General features: G+C 36.7%; 1 protein-coding gene across 2 annotated transcripts in view; it reads right to left on the bottom strand.

The window, feature by feature from the left end:
* Positions 1-9140: 9140 nt before the first annotated feature.
* The window catches only part of DNAlig3 (DNA ligase 3), a 64564-nt gene continuing 52681 nt past the window's right edge, over positions 9141-21023 (bottom strand). The window contains exons 2-9 of one of the 2 annotated variants that reach the window (XM_067762242.1): positions 20674-20997; positions 19998-20191; positions 19717-19935; positions 16558-16797; positions 16324-16505; positions 16144-16264; positions 14989-16073; positions 9141-14932 (exon numbers count right to left, since the gene is read on the bottom strand). In XM_067762242.1, coding sequence (XP_067618343.1) covers positions 14824-14932; positions 14989-16073; positions 16144-16264; positions 16324-16505; positions 16558-16797; positions 19717-19935; positions 19998-20191; positions 20674-20997 — 2474 coding nt within the window. In that variant the 3' untranslated portion in view covers positions 9141-14823. The remainder of the gene's footprint in view (positions 14933-14988; positions 16074-16143; positions 16265-16323; positions 16506-16557; positions 16798-19716; positions 19936-19997; positions 20192-20673; positions 20998-21023) is intronic. The other variant, XM_067762243.1, reaches the window with a different exon arrangement.

Raw genomic sequence — 21023 nt, 5'->3', positions numbered from 1 at the left:
TGATACTAAACTTTTTTTTATTTTTTATTAGTTGATTTTGAAATCCCAAATCGTTTCGTTTTTATCTAAGTACTAGAAGAACCGGCAGACGTTGTCCTGCCCTAAATTTGCCCTATCTGCATAAATTTTAATAAGCTTTTTCCGTCTGACTCTGCCCCCCCTCTTCACTTTTTCCTAATCCTTTCACTCCTCCCTCCGTCTTTTTCGCTTCATCTATCTCCATCTTCGTCTCATTCTATCTCTTTTTCAATCTCCTTCTCTCTTTTCTCTTCTCTCAATTTCTTCTCATTCTTCTGTATCCCTTATTGCCTGTCCCAGAGGGTGGTATGTATTTTATTCCAGTCGTAATCCCAGTCCCAGTCCGTCTCTGGATAATATGTTACTCTGTACTAAAGCACTCATCAACAGGTTTCATTAGATATCCATATTTTATAAACACATTCTAGGGGTACTCGGGTCCACGTTTCGGCCTATATCTCGAGACCCTGTACGTTGATCGCAACCAAACCTATGTAGTAACCACCGCGTGAGGTTTACGCAACTTGTGTGAAAGTTTGAACAAAATCGACCGACACATCTCTTCAAACACCGGCGACCAACTAACACACATTTTAACCTTTCTTTTTATATACATATATGATGGTTAGTTGATTTTGAAATCCCAAATCGGTTTAGCCATTCTTGAATTATGATTTTTTTTAGAAAAAATTCAAAATTTGAAAAAAAAATCATAACTCAAGAATGGTTAAACCGATTTGGGATTTCAAACTCAACTAACCATCATCTCTCCTTCCTGTACCTTTCCTAAAAATTTCATGGCAATCTGTCGAGCCGTTCTCGAGTTATGGAGTGACAATCAAAATGTACAGTTCTTTTTATATACATAGATATTTTAACTGAAAATGAAAGAACGTTTTCGTTTGTTTTTCTTAATGTTTAAATAATAAGTACTTATGCAAGATCAATGAAATTAATGAAGAATGTACAAAAGTTTATTTTTTGTTGTTGTATTTATTTATTTGGTTTAAATATTAAATAAAAATAAAAAGAACGTTACCAAACAATTATTTTTATTTTAGATCATAAGCGTCCGGTAACTGGAATTTTACTGTCCGGTTTCTGAAAAAAAATTACGGTTACTGGCAAATTCTGACTTGTATCAAACAATAATTTTTACAAAAAAATAGAGAACTTTCTGTCGAAGTGGCTGATTTTATTAGATTTAGAATTAAGCAAAAGTCATTTGAAAATTCAAAGTTTTGGTGGTTCAAACCGCCCCCCCCCTCCCCATGGGCTTACAACGACTGAATTTTTTTCATAAAAACTGGTAGAGGAAGAGGCCGTTTGTTGACTGATAACTGATAACCAATAACTATGTTATTTTTTGCTTTTTTTCATTTCAGTCAAAAGTAAAGACGTATGCAATTTTTTAATAATAAAAGTTTTTGATTATCCGATTGCTTTTTATCGGTAAATATCATAAATTCTACACAAAAAGCCAATAAATATGGTAAATTTTTCTCTTTACTTAACAGTGAATAAATACGCAATTTCTTACTTCATCTACTTTTTTATTCTTTTATATATGTTTTTCGCTTTATATAGTATATTTTTAAATGAACTTTATGTAATTATTACTTTTCTTGTACTATACAAGATTGCATTGTAATAATGCGTTGCCAATGAAAAATGAAATAAATATAATAATCTTTCATTATCGGATTGCTTCCTGTTTCTATTAAATTTTATCGCAAAGCTAGTCTTGGCAATAACGAATGCTTACTATGAGCTTCCATATGTTGAAAGTACAAAGCCGTGCTGTTGCTGTTGCAGCAGCTCTGGTCCGAGTTTGGCACTACGTTTCTACAAGAATTGCCTTTGAAAGTGCAAAGAAAAAGCACTCCCGTATGAATGGGGCTGTTTCAAAATTTGTATATTGAAGTTCAAATCACAATACGTATACAAAATTATATGTACACTGAAACTTTTTTTAATTGAAAAAAAAATAAAATTTATTTTAAATATTTAAAGAATTCGGATGGTCCCCTTAATGAATAAATTTTGAACTAAAATTTTACTGAGTGCTACAATATTTTTGAAAATTTTTTTACAGTCAATTTGAATATCATTCCGAAGTGCCTTGGCTTCATATGGAAGTGCTTTTCCTTGCACTGAAATTCAGGTACATACTTTCATATGAATCGAATTTTTATGTATGGCCATATGGGAGTGCTATCCAAACTTTTTTTTATATTCAAAGTGTAATTTGTATCTGTGACTACTCTTTAGCGCAAAATAAAAACAAAAGTTCTATAAGTGTATAGGGGTCGAGCAGCTCTGCGTTAGAAGCTCAGGCACTTGTGTATGATAAAAAAATGTACAGTAACAATTTGACAACTAAAAATGATTCAAAAATATAGCACTGAAAACATTTTTTATCAAAATTGATTCATAAATAAGATTCAAATAGATAACTGACCGTCGAGCTGAAATACATATATGGGGCATATGACCAAAGAATGTCAGCAAAGCTGTACCAAAATGAGAGGACCCTACTCAAACTTCATATGATATTAGTTATTTACCCGCAAGGGAGTCAGTAACTAGCGATACAAATTTCTGGTTCGGAACTAGACTTAGGCAAGGTGCACACGAGGCTACGCGTCATAGACGCGTACAAGATATTTTATGTAGCTACAATTCCTCTACGCTTCAAGATCTGCATCGTAGCTACTTACATACAAGCGTCGCTACAAAAATTTATTTATGCTGTATAATTGCCATTATACAAAAGTTGATGTTGTATAAAATTAAAAACAAAAGTTTTCACCACCGCGCATAAGAGAAAAAAAAGAATTTTCAATTCAAAACGGGTTTCAATAACAATTTTTGTTTGTATCGGTCAACATAAACATGTCCAGCGACGAAGAATTGGTATTGCTAAATTTCCTTCGTCGCAGAAAGGAAAAGAAAGCAAAGAGAAAATATTGGGCACATCCATATAATCAGAAAAATGTTAATTGTAGACTGTTTGTATGTGCAAAGGAGTTGTCTCAGGATGATACAAAGTTCCGGACATTTTATCGCATGTCAAAAGCTACATTCAAGGATTTGGTTATGCTCGTTGGTGCTTCCATACAGAAAGAAAACACCAATATGCGTGAAAGTGTGCGGGACCACGTTGGCCATTTTCCATTTTTCGGGTATGACAAAGGTGGAAAGAGACAGGTTGAAGACATGCACTAAATATTTAAAACCCTCTTTCCCTAGGCTTTTAAGCATCGGCATGCCTATGCCGTCTGAGCCCACTGCTTTGGATGGTTTAGCATGACCGATGACATCGCCAACCTTTTTGGCGGTGATGGTAATTGGTGGCGCGCTGAATTTATGTTTATGTGCGTGTCTGTTGGCTCTCCGTCTATCTATGTCGACCGTAGAATGCATTATATATTGTCGGCAGAAAGCGCTCGCGCATTTTTTCGCATCCGACAGCACTTTATCACCAAAGGCGATGGAAACTTTGTCATTGTGCCTAGACGGATTCGACAGGAACTTTACGGTGGACTAAAGTTTACCTACAACGGCAGAGAGGTTACAGCCGCTTAAATGCTCCTCCCATTTCGTCCGCTTGTGTTCATCCACAAGCAATCTGATGCGTTGGTTTATATCCCTTAATTGGTGGTCGCCGGGACCGAGCTGTCTTATAAGGTCACGTTCTCTCGCTAAACTTGCGGCCTCCGCCGGGAAATGGGGCCAAATTTCGGGAATTCTACCGGCGGGAGTTAAACGAGCCGAGGCGGGCATCAGTCGGGATAGGAAGGGCAACAAAGCGGTTGTCTGTAAAGGATTTGTATTCGTCCCACTTTCCTTTTTTAAAGTTAATGAAAGTGCGTTTTTCTGTGACGATGAAGTCAGCTGAACGCTCGAGCGATATAAGTATAGGCAGGTGGTCGGATGCCAATGTTACCATCGGCTACCAGTTGACGCAGTTTACTAATCCTGCGCTCACGATTGATATGTCCGACGAACTGAGACAGCTTCCTACTATACGTGTGGGGGCGTCTCCGTTTATTGTGCAGAACGTCGTTTCTTCTATTTGATCCACCAACATCTCACCCCTACTGTCCACCCGCAAGTTTGAACACTATAGATCGTGATGGGCATTGAAATCGCATAAGATAATGCGATTGTTGCCAGTGAGTAAGTCGCTGATATTAGGGCGGTATCCACTGGGGCAACAGGTGGCAGGAGGTATATAGATGTTGATGATTTCTAGGTTTGCATCGCCTGACCGGACAAATAAGCCTTGGCGTTCTAAGACACTGTCCCTGCGGTCGATTCCGCGATCAAATATATGACATTGCACAGAGTGGTGTATGATAAACTCGAGGCCGCCTCCATTTCCGCTCTCACGATCTTTTCTGTGGACATTATACCCAGAAAACGTCTGCAGTGCAGATCGTCGCGGAGACCAGAACATCTAGGAAAGTGGCACCGTCCATGGCAGGAGCTGCATTGGGCGGATGTCGCAAACGTATATATTCTGTGCTGGCAAACGGTGCAAAGGGAGGTAGGGACTAAGAGTCTGTTTCCCTGACCTACACAATTGCTGTATTCAACTATTGAGCGAGCGATTGGATTTGATTGTGGTGAAAGCTATGAGCTGCCGATATCACTAAATTGCACATAACCGCCTAGGCCATTTAAACTGCTGCGTAGAGATGCGACACAAAATCACTTGCAGCACCTGGGGGAAAGTACAAAGCAACGCCTTTGACGATGTAGAACGGAATTGGCCGCCAGTATGGTCTTCCGATCTACATAACCTCCACTGGATACAGTTGCAGGCCTACCATAATTCTACACTCATAACTGCTATGGAATGCTTGGTTATGACATCTGAATAACACGAACTCCTCCTTGTTGAAGATCGAAATGATATGCTAAACAAGCTGCTTTTGAAATTTTCTAAGCCGGGATTTCCCGACCGAAAACCGTTTTATCCAGATAAATACGCGCTGGCCCGCAAAGGTTTCTAAACACAGTTGGCTTAAACCGCATTTCCATACGTTGAAGATAAGTACGCACATTTCCAGGGCCCGATACCATCTCGCCTTTCATAATCTGGTTAAAGTACTTTCAATAGTGCTTATTACCTCCAAAACCTTCCGGGACCTGGGGTAATTAAACACTTCCCAGTGAGTTCCTTGTCACCTTGTCACTTGCTCAGCTTCGATATTGTTACAGAGTAAATTCTTACTTATCCAGAATCACCCCGGCATGCGTCATGTAATCCGCGTGACATACACCACCGAGTCTATTGTAATGTAGAACCAACAACTCTAGCAGTAATTTCTTTGTCGTCCAACTCTGTTGAAAATCCTAGTATTAGGTGTTGCTACAACAACAGCTACCCTGTTCTGATGACAAATTCGATTTGTTATAGAAATATTTTCTGAGTCGGAGCTTTTCATTAGATATGAGTCTCTTTGAATTGAGGTCACTACTGAGTTGGTGGCGAACATGTTGTTGTGAATGTGCGTGGTCTAAATTCTTTATAACTTTTTGTTTAGGTATCTGGCTACAGGATGCACGTTCAATGCGCTTGCTTTATATTTTCACAGAGGAGAATGTACAATCGGAGTAATTGTTTTAGAAACAACAAAAGCTATATGGAATTCATTAAAAGATTGTTATATGACGTTGCCAAATGAGGAGCGTTGGAAGAGTATTGCGGAACGGTTCTCTGATCTATGGCAGCTGCCAAATTGCTTAGGAGCTATCGACGGAAAGCATGTGCGAATTCAAAAATATCTAAATTCGGGCTCAGCTAATTTCAATTACAAAAACTACCATTCAGTAATATTACTTGCCTGTTGCGATGCGGATTTGCAGGACGAAATAGCGACGGGGGAGTTTTTAAAATTTCGACGCTTGGACGTTGGTTAGAAAGTTACAATAATTTACCATCCCCAAAGGAATTACCGCATGACGACAGTGGAAATAAGTTGCCATATTATTTCGTAGCAGATAACGCCTTTCCTTTAAGGAAAAATGTTATGCGGCCTTATCCGGAAAAAAACATTGTCAACAAGATGCGCATATTTAATTATAGACTAAGTCGCGGTAGGAAGAACATAGAGTGCAGTTTCGGAATGATGGTAAAAAAATTTGGAGTTTTCACAACACCTATACGATGCCAAAAGTACGAAACAATCATTTCAATTATACAAAGTGCTTGTATCCTACATAATTTTATAAGGAAAAAAGATGGCATATCATACACGACCTTCCTTCCCGATATCGAAAACCAGCAACCAGTTCAACGGAACCCAAGTACTCTGCCAGAGTTCGATAATGTAAACATAATGGAAAATTCTGACCCACAAACTTACGACACTATTTAAGCAATTATTTTTTATTACCAAATGTTTCTTTGCCCTGACAGTGGAATTATTGTTTATAAAAACTGTTACAATGTTTTACTTTCCATTTAACAACATTTATTGCAATAAATTTAATTCAAATAGTTGAAAAAAAAGTGAATAATAATTCATATCAAAAAATATTACGAATAGTACTCGATCTGTTCTGTGAATGAGGCTAGTTTGAACTATGTGTACACATGCGAATAAAATTATAGCAGCAAAAATTAATTGCAAGTTGGTTCAGCTACTTCCTTTTTTGTTTTCACTATTTTTAAATAAAACTTAAATGAATTGCAGAACGAAAACTATGCAAACCGATTTCAAAAACATGTTCTAAATTTTGGGAAACATTTTAAGCATGTGATTTTTTAGTCCATCTTATTTATATATATATTTATATAATTATATTTTTCTAAAGCAAAACTAGATGAAAACCGCAAAAAGGCCTTGTGCCAATACTTACTTCCCTGGGTGTACATGTATTCAAACTAGCATCCACTTGTAACACTGGTACTTTTTTCGTTCACTATTGTATCGTCTAATTCATGACTACTTCTATGTAGTAAGATACTTATGAGATCAGCCCACTGAAAACATACCCATTCTAACATCTGTTTATAACTAAATAATAGTATAATTATATAACAAATAATATACAAAAACGCAAGTTTAATCGTTTGTGTAAAAGGCTCTTTCATTTTCACAGTCAATTGTTTCAAATAGTACTGGAGTATAGGTTGGAGTATCATCGGGCGAAGGAGCTGGGGTACAGACTTCTATATTTTGGCCATAAGACGTTGCTGGATCAAATAGTTCCCGCCTGACAGATTGTGCCCTTTTTTCGTTTAAAAGCTCCTCTAGCAGCATCATAGATCGAATTTTAAATGTGCGCAAATTCTCGAGAGAAAGACTTCTTACGTCGGGAAGTAAGCTCATTAGAAACATTTTTTTTGGATCTTCCGAATTTGTATTTCCCTTTTTTGTTTTAAGGTAATTTAGCACCGCCACATCGACTTCATCTCGGGCTGTTTTCTTTCTTTTCTTGGCACTAAATGCAAAATTACTTTCTTTGGCTGGATGTGATTCTAGGTTGTTGCAGATCAAAGACCCTGTCTTCGTGGGGGCACATTCGCTGTAGTTGTCGTCAGCAATTGATCCATTTTCAATTTCATCCAAATATTGTTCTTTCATTTCTGATATTATAATGTTGCTGGTATTTTCAGAATGATGCACTGGGGCCCTATTCAGTAACTGTGAGTTTTAAAATGTACACTTTTTCTTCATATAATTTGTATGAAAGAAAAATGTACATTTCAAAACTCATAGTTACTGAATAGGGCCTCTGGTTTTACATATGGAAGAACGAATTGCATAATGTCGTGCAAATAGTAAGGCCTCTTCGCTTTAGTAGAAGATCCACTAGGAGATGGCTTGAGACTTCTTACAAAGCCATTTCGCAAGTTCTTCCACCTTTCTTTGCAATCAGGCACTGTAAGGAAGAGTGTAATAAATTTAGATCTATTTAGACATATTCTTTGTTTTTATTTATAAAAAGAAACCCAAAATCTACACACCTGACCAATTCATTTCCACACCAATTGCTGCCCAGGCTCTTTCTGTAACATCTTTCTTCGAATATTCTGCTAAATTATTTTTGTATAGGCAAGGATAATTCTCAACCAATTGAACGAATTTAGTCGCGTCAACCATTTTATATTTTTTTATATGAAATAAATTCAATATATATTTATAGCAACAGAAGCACAGCACACAAGTTTGCAAACGAAAAATTGTAAACAAACATCTTCTTCTTGCTCTTTTCTAGGCGTATTTACGCCTAGCGACCAACATTGCTGTACGCCTAGCTACACGAAAATTTCATGCTTTGTCGCTTTCATGCAGCTGATGCCTCGTATGCAGCTCTACATTCAAATACATGTGTTCGGCATCAAAGCGTACGAATTTCGCTTGCAGCGTCTAATACGCGTAGCCTCGTGTGCACTTTGCCTTAGCGTGCCAAATAAATAACAGTTCGTTAATAGCTAGATTTTCAGTTATAAAATCGACAATTTGGATTTTCATATTTCATATTTAGCACATATTTCAGAAATAAGCCACCAACAAAAAACTCCTACTAGCCTTAACGAGCTTCGTCTTAATATGAGTATGCCTTTTTTTAGACACTATTCCACCAGTCCGGAACTATCGAAAAGGGGAAAATATCATACTAGAAGCAACATGCAGAATTTCGCCCCGGTTCGAACTATCGAAAAAGTGCCAATAAAGAACTAGTTCTAAAGTGGAAATTTGTATCTAGTTAGAAATTAGTGAAAAGGTAACACAGCGGGGACATTTCCACCGCCTAGGGCAGCGCCATGCTAAATTCGCCAGCTGAAAGCATGTAAAAGAGATAGATGGCGAACTAGTAGTGGTTCAGAATACAGTAGAAGGGCACTAATTAGAGTACAGGGTAGTTTCTGTGATTTTGTATTTAAATACGGTGTATTATTTTTGCGATTATGAGACATTTTTTGACTGAAAGTGGGGGAGAACCGTTAAGCAACCATGCCTATAATTTACTCGTTGAACATTTTATTAAATTCAGGTGGTATTTCAGCACATCAGTAATCTCTATGGCTAATACATGTAAGTTTTAACACTAATTTTAAACAAAGGGCGCGAGCCCTCTAATCAAGCATTTCGAAAGTTTTCATACTCAATTTTTAAAGCAACCTTCGCGGAAATCTCCACATTCGTTTTAAGTATGATTATTAAAAACCAAATATCGACGATATATATAAAATATTGTAACAAATTTTTGGGGGTTCCTGATAATTATGCGCCTTCTGCCAACGTTCGAATCGCTGAACTGACGAATAAATAACTCCAATATTCAGTATTGCAAAATGGTCTTTATTTGGACTACTTTGGGAGTAGTACTTCACAAATTCAATCATACTTCACAACTAGCGTGTTTAAATCAAGCTTATTACTGATTCCTCAGCTTGCGCTGCTTTTATACTCTCGGTTACCTTGTCTAGTCGTTTCACGAACATGATTTCTAGAACAGTTGTATCTCATGCTTGGTTATTTAGCTATATATGTACATGTATTTCTGTAGTTTATGCTTTTCTTATAGCCATATGCATGTGAGTGTGCGTGTGTAACAACTTCTTCTCTTAGCTGCCGGCTACATAATCTCTCTGCTTCAAGCTACTGGTTATGTGTGTTCCATACATTCTTCGTTGCCTTGTACATAAGTGTAGCTGCTTGCTTTAATTTGTAGATGTACATAAGTGTGGCTGCTTGCTGTTTTTGTTGTTGTGATTATTTACTAACAGCATAGTGATGCTAATATTCGCCACAATATGTTCCGACATAATCTGAGCCTATATGTCAATGTAATTTTTTCACAACTTTCAGAATTTATTGACTCTTGTATGTTGATGGCATAACTATTTACGTAATATTTTAAGTTGTAACTTGAAACCAAATCTTTAACATTTCCTGACCTCAAGCAATTTAAATTTTTTAAATTTATTTTTTTAAATACAAAAAATTTTTTGTATACTGAACTACACCTACAAGTTGAGGTATATTTCGCAGTGTGTTTTTTTATTATCGAACAGTATAATTACAATGCTATTTTCCACTTAATTCACATATTCACGCATTTGTTACAACAATACTTTAATTCATCGTTCCAGAACAAACTGTCTACACATTTTATAATAAACATACATATGTATATAAATGTATTAAATAGCAGTTTGCCGGTTGTTGACATAACAAAACAAATTACAAAATACTACAACAAGTAATAAATAATAAACGTCATCATGGCGTGCAATTGTCTTATGTAAATAGCAAAAATACTTCTCAGATCAATTAAATGCATATAAACACATTAAGATAATGCAATAAAACAAATCAAGGGAATTGAAATCAACGTCGTACTCTTAATACAAAAAAAATTTTTCTAAGCGGGGTCGACCCTCGGCAGTGCCATGAAAAGCTCTTAGTGAAAACTCATCTGCCTTGCAGATGCCGTTCGGAGTCGGCATAAAACATGTAGGTCCCGTCCGGCCAATTTGTAGGGAAAATCAAGAGGAGCACGACGGAAATTGGAAGAGAAGCTCGGCCTTAGATCTCTTTGAAAGTTATCGCGCCTTACATTTTTTATTTTATTTTAACTGATTTATTCAAACCACGGTGTTTTTCCTGCTGCTTGGAAAAATCTTTTCTAATACCCCTCCACAAAAACGGCAGTAGGTCATGTGTAGAAAATTATTGAGGAATTGCAAAATTGTCTGCCATCCCAAAGGTATTTGAAGCTATTGTTACCAATCAGCTAACATTTTCCATTTCTGCATTGATTGCAGACTCTCAACATGGATTCTGTACAGGCACATCTACCATTACCAACTTACTTGAATTCACAACTCATGTTTCTAATGGATTTAGAGAAAATCTTCACACCGATGTTATTCACACTGATTTTAGTAAAGCATTTGACAAAGTTTCCCACTCCTTGGTTAACCACAAGCTGGTTCGAGTTGGCTTCCAATCTGGTCTCATCCAGTGGATATCTTCGTATCTCTGCGGTAGAACGCTACAAGTAATTTTTAAAAATACTCTTTCAGATGTAATTAATGTTTCCTCTGTCGTTCCACAGGGCAGTAATCTCGGTCCAATTCTGTTCTTGCTATTTATTAATGATATATGTACCGCAATAAAATATTCCAAAATTTTAATCTATGCTGATGTTGTGAAACTTTTTAGGTCCTATGCGTCTATTGAAGAACGTCCCTTGCTTCCAGCGGAATTAAACTGCTTAGTTGCTTGGTACAACGCGAATTTAATGCCGCTGAACATCATTAAATGTAAATTCATGTGCCTCTCTCGGAGATCTTTGCCAGCAGCCTCTTACGTAATTGCTAATTTTTATCTTGTATCAGTAAATTATTTTGTGGACTTGGGAGTGACGATGGATGCCAAACTTAGTTTCAACCTTCATATTATGACTACTGCCAATAAGGCTAGAGGTGTTCTATCATTCGTGAAGAGATGGTCTAAAGAATTTAGTGAACCTTATGTAACCAAAGCCCTTTTTACCACATTAGTTAGACCGATACTAGAATACGGATCAATAGTCTGGAATGCGCAATATCAAGTTCATGCAGATAGGCTTGAGTCAATACAGAAGCAATTTTTACTTTTTTCTCTAAGGAATTTTCATTGGGACTCTGTGTATAATCTTCCGCCTTCCACCTTCTTCCAGAACTAATTTCGAATTAAATGAACCTTTTCGGTGTTTGTGTCATGATTTTAACTCTCATTCGAATTCATTTCATATAACGGATTCACTTTTTACTATAAGGAAAACTGTCCTATCCTATCTTAACTCGTAACAAAATAAAAAAAAAAAAATATAAAAATAAAAAACAAAATATAAAAATAAAATCTTTATATGCTAAAAGCGTTAACTTATTTAGCAATTTACTATATGTATAATTTTCAACTGTTACGTGTATAATACTCAGCTGATGATTTTTATTCTGTAGCTGAGCAGTTTTAGATCTCAACGCTTAACAAACCTCCGCCTATCAACAACTCGGCAAAAACAAAATCCGTGCGTTATGCGGATGCGCCCCTCGTGTCGGTTGGGCGGGCTTTGGAGGGAAACAATTGCGATAAAAGCTTCACAAGTTACGGAAAACAATCGCGTTTGGCCTTAACGTAAAATTTACACTTTAGAGTATAGCATTGAATATATTTAAGAAAATTAAGGTAAGGGTTTTAATTTTGCATTTTTGCGGGTTCTGTTCTTTTTTAGAAATAAAACATAAACAGTCCAAAGAGGTTGCCACTATATCACTTTAGTAAATATACTAAAAAGTGTAAAGAAACAGAGCACCTCCCCTAAGTATATCCAGGGCAATATAAAGAAGCCATGGTGTGGTAAGGACCGGAAGCTTCTCTAACCCAGCAGCAGATTTATGTCAATTTGCGTCATGCTACTTTTCAATGTTTTTCCTATAAATTGGCGGGACGCGATCTACATTTTGCATGACGAGTCCGAACGGCATTCAGATGAATTTTCGCTTAGAAATTGTTCATGGCAGAGATAACTTCGAAGTGTTTGCCAACAACTGCCGAGGGGCGACACCGCTTAGAAGCAGGCTAACACCACACCACGGCAGCCGCCATAATTTCTGATTGTACATCGAAAGTTACAGCGAGCGAGCGTGGTTGAGGAAACTCTTATCTAGGGCATATATAGTCCTAAGACTAAGCAAGTGATAGAAAAATCCAGCGTGATTTGTCCCTACATAACAACAACCATATTTTCAATTGTGGAACCTACGCCTCTAACAGCAAGTTCCCTGTATTCCACTCCTGTTGAAAGTGCTAGTTTCCTTGAACTCTCGTTAGAGAACTTTAATGACAATTTGTAAGTGGTCGCACCCATTGAATGAGGCGGAGCACTGTTAACACAACAACAACAAGCGACTAGAGTCGCTTGAAACTTTATGTGGCTTATTAAAGTTATTAAAACTTAATTGAATTATTGTGCGAGAACTAGAAGGTTCATGTAAGCGTTTATTCTTTATGTTAAAACAGTGTGAATACAATTCAAAAGCTTACGGGCAAAAACATACATATGTAAATTGCATATAGGTTGCGGGAACAGAGCCAAAGGGACTTTGGCGTTCGTCAAACGATGGTCTAAAGAATTCGATGATCCATATATTACTAAAACTCTCTTCATATCTATGGTGCGGCCAATAGTAGAATACCCTTCGATAATCTCGAACCCTCCTTACCAGACGCACTGCGACAAATTAGAGTCGGTTCAAAAGCAATTCCTGATTTTTGCGCTAAGGCACTTACCATGGAACCCGTCAAGGATTCTTCCTCCCTACTCCTGCCGTTTAAAACTTATTGAGCTCTCTATGTTACGGAGTCGTAGGGAGATGGTAGGTGTGTTATTTGTAGTAAAACTTATTAGAGGGATGGTAAATAGCCCTTTTCTGCTCGGTGAAATTTTATTTAATGCTCCCTATAGACCATCAGACATTTTCAACCGCTTCATATAAGCACATGCAGATCGAATTTTGAAATGCACGAAACGTTTCGTTGTCTGTGTACTGACTTCAATAAGCACTGCAAAAACATTGATACGTGTGACTCACTCTACGTAATAAAAAAATATCTGCTGACTACCTTGAATACGCAATGATTTGGGTGGGTGGCTTGGAATCACGTCCTTTCCAACCTCCCACTCTTATCACCAGCTACAGTAACTTTGGGCGGGTGGCTTGAATTCACGTCCTTTCCAACCTCCCACACATCGCAGCCCTACTTGTTGTGTGTCAAATATATATATATCAGCTGCTCGAAATCACGTCCAATCCGACAACACTAATAATCAGTTCCCATTGCTCGGCATTACAGTCTATCCCGACAACTTTTTTAATAATGTATATACATATTTTATAATATAATTTTGTTCGATTTGTATGCTTCTGTAACTTATCTGTAATCCGTACTATATTTAGTCTGATTAATTGCTAAATTTGTAGACTAAATAAATAAATCAAATGTACATTTTGATTAACAAAGACAAACACAAGAGTCTCGTATTTATTGTAAAATTTTAAGTGTTCAGTTGTAGCTATGATTTTCAATACAAAATTTAAGACACACCAAATTCTAGGAATAATAGGAGACTTTGGAAATTGCCTAATAATAAGCTGTGTTAATCGTTACAAATATAAATTGTATAAGTTTACTGCTTTACCCCCTTCTTCATACACAACCAAATAGGTTTATAAAGATCTTATAATATGAAATTTGTTTGGAAATGTCATTTTTAACAGCTTTTTAAACTTTTTGTACTTTTTGTGAATAAGAGCGTTGGTCTTAACGGTAAAACTTTGAAAATTTCAACATAAATGTTACAGTATTAATAACATAAATATATGTACGTACATAATGAAAAATTAATACAATATTTAACATTTGGCCTAAATAAATTATTAAAAACAACACTTAAGATTGAGCGTAAACCCGTTGTTATGCTCAGTCAAAATGTTGTTTCCGATACTATAGCTTAATTTTAATATCAACCTAGTAAAAAAAAAACTATATGTAAGGCGCGATAACCTCCGAAGAGATCTAAGGCTGAGCTTCTCTTCCAATTTGCGCCGTGCTCCTGTAGATTTTCTCTACAAATTGCCCGGACGGGACCTACATATTTTATGCCGACTCCGAACGGCATCTGCAAGGCAGATGAATTTTCACTGAGAGCTTTTCATAGCAGAAATACACCCGGAGCGCTTGCCAAACACTGCCGAGGGGCGACCCGATTAGAAAAATTTTCTTCATCATATCAACCTAGTACAACTGCGTAAATTGGATATTCTAAACATTTCTTTTCCCCCAACGAATCGCGCAGCCACTCAACATCCAGATGTCGCGCGATGCGCTTGTAAGAGTTTCTGTAAATAATAATTAAAGATATAATAAAAGCTGAGTTGACAAAATTATCGCTCACCTAAATTCGGCTAAATCTTTATGTGCCATTGTGTCAGCATAAAATATTATATTTGCTTTTTTCGTATTACTTGTTAGCTGGCCACCATTTTCGGTAAATTTTTTCTTAAGCTTATCATCATCTATTTTACCATCAAAGTATGCAATTAAATTCCTAAACAAATCGCTTTCATTCTGCGTATTTTTGATGATGTCAAGATCAATCTTTTCTTTCTTAATATCCTCAGTTTTTATAAGATCATATATTTTATTTTCCTTTTTTTCTACTTTTAACTTAGATTGTAATGTTTCCACGCTCGTATTCGGACTTTGCGTTTTCCTCTTCTTGTTTTTATTGAATTCCTTTTCTTTATCGCTATTTTTACGTTTTATTTGGTTACTACAACCTGGCATATCATCATCCTCATTTTCAATTTTAATCTTTTTCTTTGGTGTCAAATTTATTTTGGATTCGATTTCTCCAATCTTTACATTAACTATGCTGTTCTTATTATCACAATTCGAGAGAAGCAAATCGACGTTGACATCATTTTTTGAAGTATCATACAAATTCTGCAAGTATTTTAAGTCATTAGCCTGCTCTGCTGATTTATCTGCACGAATTTTTGTTATGCGCGGAAATCTTATGGAAATTCCCGCTGCTGTATGGGCTTCAGATTTAGTGAATTCAGCGCCGGTTATTTCCCACACTGGCATCTTTTTTGGTACTTTGGCAATTAAGTCGGGCACCAACGCTTTCTTACATAGTAACCACGTAGGCACTCTATTAGGATCTGCACGTTCCATTAAATTCATAAGTTCTTCGTGAACTTTTTCATTTTGGGCGTCATCTAGACCCGAATGAACTTTTGTCACAGTCTTCCAGAGACCATCTCGACTATCGTAACAACCCATTAGAAATATGCTTAAGACGCCACCTTTTTTACCAGATCCAAACCAAGCGCCAAGTACAACCAGATCTGCAGTATCTGCCATTTTGCCACCAAAGAGATAGTCCTTTTTAACTTTCAGCCAACCACGTTTGCCGGGTTGGTATGTGCCGTTTGGATTTTTCAACACCACACCTTCGAGATTGGCCTTCAAGACCTTTAATATACACAAACAGATTTTTATTTAGTAAGCAAAATAAAACAAAACGAATCATACTCTGCGTCACCTTAGCAGTCATTAGAGATAACTCATCTTTCGTTTTCAGAAATTGGCTTTCAGAGAGTTCTACACAAGATTTGATAGGTTTTATATTTTCCTCCAATATTTTTCGCCGCTTATGGAATGGGCTAATTAAAAAATATGCATATTAGAAATATATAAATTATTACGAAAATTATTTGCATACACATTTGTTAAATCCTCTCCTTTGTAAAGCAAACAGTCAAATGTAAAAATACACACTTCGGCGTTGGCAAATTCTTTCTTTTTGTTAGCGCCTAATGTGCCAAACGGTAGTAAACTTCCAGTTACGGTATCAACTAATATTATTTCTGAATCCAAAATCATATCACCGCCACCGGGAAAAGCCTTAAACGCAGAAATTTATTATTAATTTTTTCGAATAGTAAATTTGTCTTACCTTTGGTATGAGTTCATGAAAGCGTTTAATTTTGTGATTCATAACGGGTTTTAAATTGCGACTAAAAAATTTAAACTCATTACCCTGCTTATGTATCTGTACGCGCTCTCCATCATATTTTATTTCAGTGTACAAGCCGTTTGGACATTTTTTGAATGCCTCTTCCACCGATTTGCATGCATTTGCCAACATTGGTGATATAGGAGTCATTACTTGCACTGAACCATCTTTTGCAGTAATCTAAAGAGAAACATATTTCATTTAAACGTATATATCTACTTATGGTTGCAGACAAGTTCAAGTACCATCGACGAGTTGTTAGAATCAAAGACACCTTAACTGAAAAGTAGTATAATGTTGTTGTAGCGATAAGGTTGCTCCCCGAATGCTTTGGGGAGTGTTATCGATGTGACGGTCCTTTGCCGGATACAGATCCGGTAAACTCCGGTAACACAGCACCATTAAGGTGCTAGCCCGACCATCTCGGGAACGATTTATATGGCCACATCAAACCTTCAGGTCATCCCTCCCTCCCCACCCCCAAGTTTCATGAGGAGCTTGGGGTCGCCAGAGCCTCGCCTGTTAGTGAAACAGGATTCGCCGCGGATAGGTGAGGTTGACAATTGGATTTGGAGAAAACCTGAGGGGTTGCGCTATACAGCCCCTTGAATCTGGTATTTTAGCCGCCTCTTACGACAGGCATACCTACCGCGGGTATTTTCTGACCCCGCGACCCGCTGGGGAATGAAAAGTGGTATCCAAAACTACTCTACAGTTAGGCCCACTTGCATAACGGCAAGTTATTTTTTTTAGCTTGAAGTTAATTTAACAAGCTGTCAAAAATTTATGAGTTTAACCCTTCATGTCAGGTTAAGTCTGAGTTTAAAAGTTAACTTTCCGTTCTGCAAGTAGGCCTTACAGATTAAAAAATTTCTATTTTCGAAATTTCTTCCAGAAAAGGTGGAAAGCAATTATCTTTACATAAGGGATAGTTCGAAGTGTACTTGCACTTGTGCTGGTGCTTCCTAAACCACATAGCTCAGCCAAAAAAACACATTCTTGAGAAAAGTTTTGCAAATGCTTTTCTCGATGAGTCGCTGATAAATTATTGAATCCCATATGCATATTAATTGATACTGTGTTGGGCAACCTATGGTATGTTTATTTATTTATTTATTATTGTCTACCGAATAGTTCTAACAGACTCATTAATTAAAAAGTATAAAGAGACTAGTCTTAAAGCTACTTATCTCTAAACTGAAATTCAAATTTTTAGCATATGTATTGCATATTCGAACGCATCTTGTGAGTGGCTCATTGAAACCATAATTGGTTGCGTGAAAAATTACATCGAATAAACGTGTTGTCCTGAAATTAAGACTTGATGAGTGAACATGTATTAAATTAGAAATGAGTTCACAGTTGATTCTAGAATTCATCACATTATACACAAAAATAATAGAAAAACAGGCTCTTCTCTCTTCCAAACTTTGTAAACCTAGCAACTTGCGTCTGCCAATATAGTTTGGAAGCCCATCAGGCCATGACAGAGGACGCAAAGCCATTCTAGTGAACACCCTTTCCACCTTTTCAATTATAGAAGTAAGATTTTGATAGTAAGGGTTCCAAATTATACAGCAATTTGGACTACGCACTAAAGATATATACAGCGCTTTGAGAGTAAGTGGGTCAACAAAATCCACAGTGTTTCTGCGTATAAAACCAATCATATAAAAAGACTTCAACACCACATAGTCTACATGGTTGGAAAAGGTCAACTTAGAGTCGAAAATAACCCCTAGATCCTTAATAGTATCTTTGCGGCAAAATTTTTGCCCATTTAGTACATAGTCGCAAGTCACTGCCTTAGACTTTTTAGCAAACGTGATGACGCAACATTTACTAACATTTATATGGAGATGATTTAATATACACCAATTAGAGAGATTATTTAGATCAGACTGAAGACTAGAACACACAATTATATTTTGAATTTTTAGGCATAATTTAACATCATTATTAGATTCGAAATTCAAGGTTTTTGAGTTACCTTCCGTTGGATGAAAGTATTTGCTATTAAAAAAAAAATAAACACACTAAAATAAATGCAAGGGGCGATGATCTCCGAAGAGATTTTAGGCCGAGCTTCTTTTCCAATTTGCCTCGTACTACTTTTAATTTTTCCTACTAATTGGCGGTGCCGGACCTACATGTTTTTACACCGACTGCGAACGGCATCTGCAAAGCAGATGAGTTTTCACTGAGAAGGCAGAAATATATTCAGAGTGTTTGCTTTGCCCAGGGATCGGAGCCAGGACCTTCGGTGTGGTAGGCGGAACGCGCTACTAGCACACCAAGGTGGCCGCAAGTGTTATATTATATGTTATAATTGACAATTCACAAAAGTGTAGCATTTAGCATAGATCAAAGCATACCACATACGGTGAATAGGGTACCTTGTAAATTGCCTAACTATTACTGGACGGATTATTTTCGAATTATATTCGAATAAACGAATAAATTTTTTCGTTTCAAATAATACGAATAATATTTATTCCAACTTTTTATTCGTTTATTCGAATTCCTTTCCTCATTATTCGAGTAGTACAATTCGAATAGTACTATTCGAAATAAAATTTTTCCATACAATGGGAAACAAAAATTTCTACCATATTAATCCTATTAAAATACATATAGATTTACACACTTGTTTACTAATAAACAAAGTTCTATAATCAGCGCAGTGGATAACGGCCCCGATATTTCTAGCTTAAGACTCAAGCACAACTTTGGTTACGTATATATAACTAAATAAATGAATATTAACAAAGTAACCCCAAACAAACAAAAATATATACACATATGCATCTATACACACATAAATATATGTATCTATACATACATGTGCATGCTCATATGTACAAGCGATGAGCGTAAGATAAACAGATTTTTTTTATTTTACTATTCGAATAGTATTATTCGAATAGTATTATTCGAGTAATAAGGAAAGGAATTCGAATAAACGAATAAAAAGTTTGAATAAATGTTATGCGAATTACGAATACCTGGCGAATAAAAGAAATTATTATTCGAATAATTTGTATTCGAATAGTCCCACCCCTGCTAATTATATATGTATTATACGATAGGACTAATTACCTTTACTTTTGCTGCTTTTACAGGCGACACTGCCACCTCCTTTGGTTTCGATTTGGCAGCAAACTCCTCCATTTGTTTCGATTTACCAGCGAATTGATTCACAACTGCTGCCAAATCTCGAGACGATTGATACGCTGGATATGCAAATGGACCAAACGCATCAAGTATATGCCTGGCGCCAGCGTTTATGCGCAAATCTTGTTTGATAAGACGAATTACCTGGGAAAAGAGCGAAGAAAGAGTATTCGTATATATGTTAAATGCAAAATTTAACACTATACCATTCGTAAATCCAGAGATGTTGATTGCTTGCATAATTTTCTTAGCAGTTCAGTCTGTTCGTCCTCTTTTGTCCGTCGTATCAGCTCGGTAAGAAACTCGTCAACTTCCTGCAGATAGAGAGTACTTTCCGTTTGAGGTTTTATTTTCTGTGAGGCTTCAAAATATTTGCTGACTGTTTCAGAAACGTCGCCATCTATAATAATAAATTACTTGCGATTAAAAAGAGATAACAAAGAAGGTTAGACGTGAAACTATTAAATCATTCGCACCACGTGTGAGTCAGTACCTGAGAATGCTAGTACCAAATATACCGAATTCTTAACCAGAAAAGCCTAAAATACACCAAAATCTACATAGATTTGTTGTTGTTGTGTAAAACACTACCCAAAAGTTTGCATTAGTTTAGCGGATGTGGGCAGACCTTTGCCGGATATGAAGCACTTCAGAGCTAACACCTTGCGGTACTTCATGGCCCGATTATCTCGGGCCCTTTTTCATATCCTTCAAACCATAAGGTCTGTGGATTTTAGTCGTTTCTTGCGGAAGGGTTGGCGACCCTGGGGATATTTTACGCCAATTCAAGCACGTGTTGATATCGGTTGATATACTGCCCATGTCCGAGACAATGCCTAAAATTTCAAGGAATTTTTGCTGTTACAATAGATCCACACTTACCTTGCTCCAGCTCACGATACATTTCTTGTTGATCACAAACGAATATGCGAGAGAAGAGTTTTAGCATTTGTTTGTTTTTTAAGTTGTACACCCGATGACTAGCGCCTGGGATTAACATTTGAATCCATAGTAGAACATCGCCCTTAAAGCCATTGCCATCTGAGCCCTTTTGTAAAAATGTCTTTAGTATAAGAGCTTTACTGTTGTAGCTGCGCTCTTCGCCAATTTCATCACAAACACGTCGAAATGTTTCCAACCGATTATCCTGATTTTGAAACATTCCGGTTGGTGGAGTAATACTTAACCGTCTCGATATGCAAAAACCTTTAGTCGAACGAATCAAACAAACA

This window comes from Eurosta solidaginis, chromosome 1, assembly GCF_040869045.1.
Source record: "Eurosta solidaginis isolate ZX-2024a chromosome 1, ASM4086904v1, whole genome shotgun sequence".
Taxonomy (NCBI): domain Eukaryota; kingdom Metazoa; phylum Arthropoda; class Insecta; order Diptera; family Tephritidae; genus Eurosta; species Eurosta solidaginis.
This window is presented reverse-complemented; position numbering and strand designations above follow the sequence as displayed.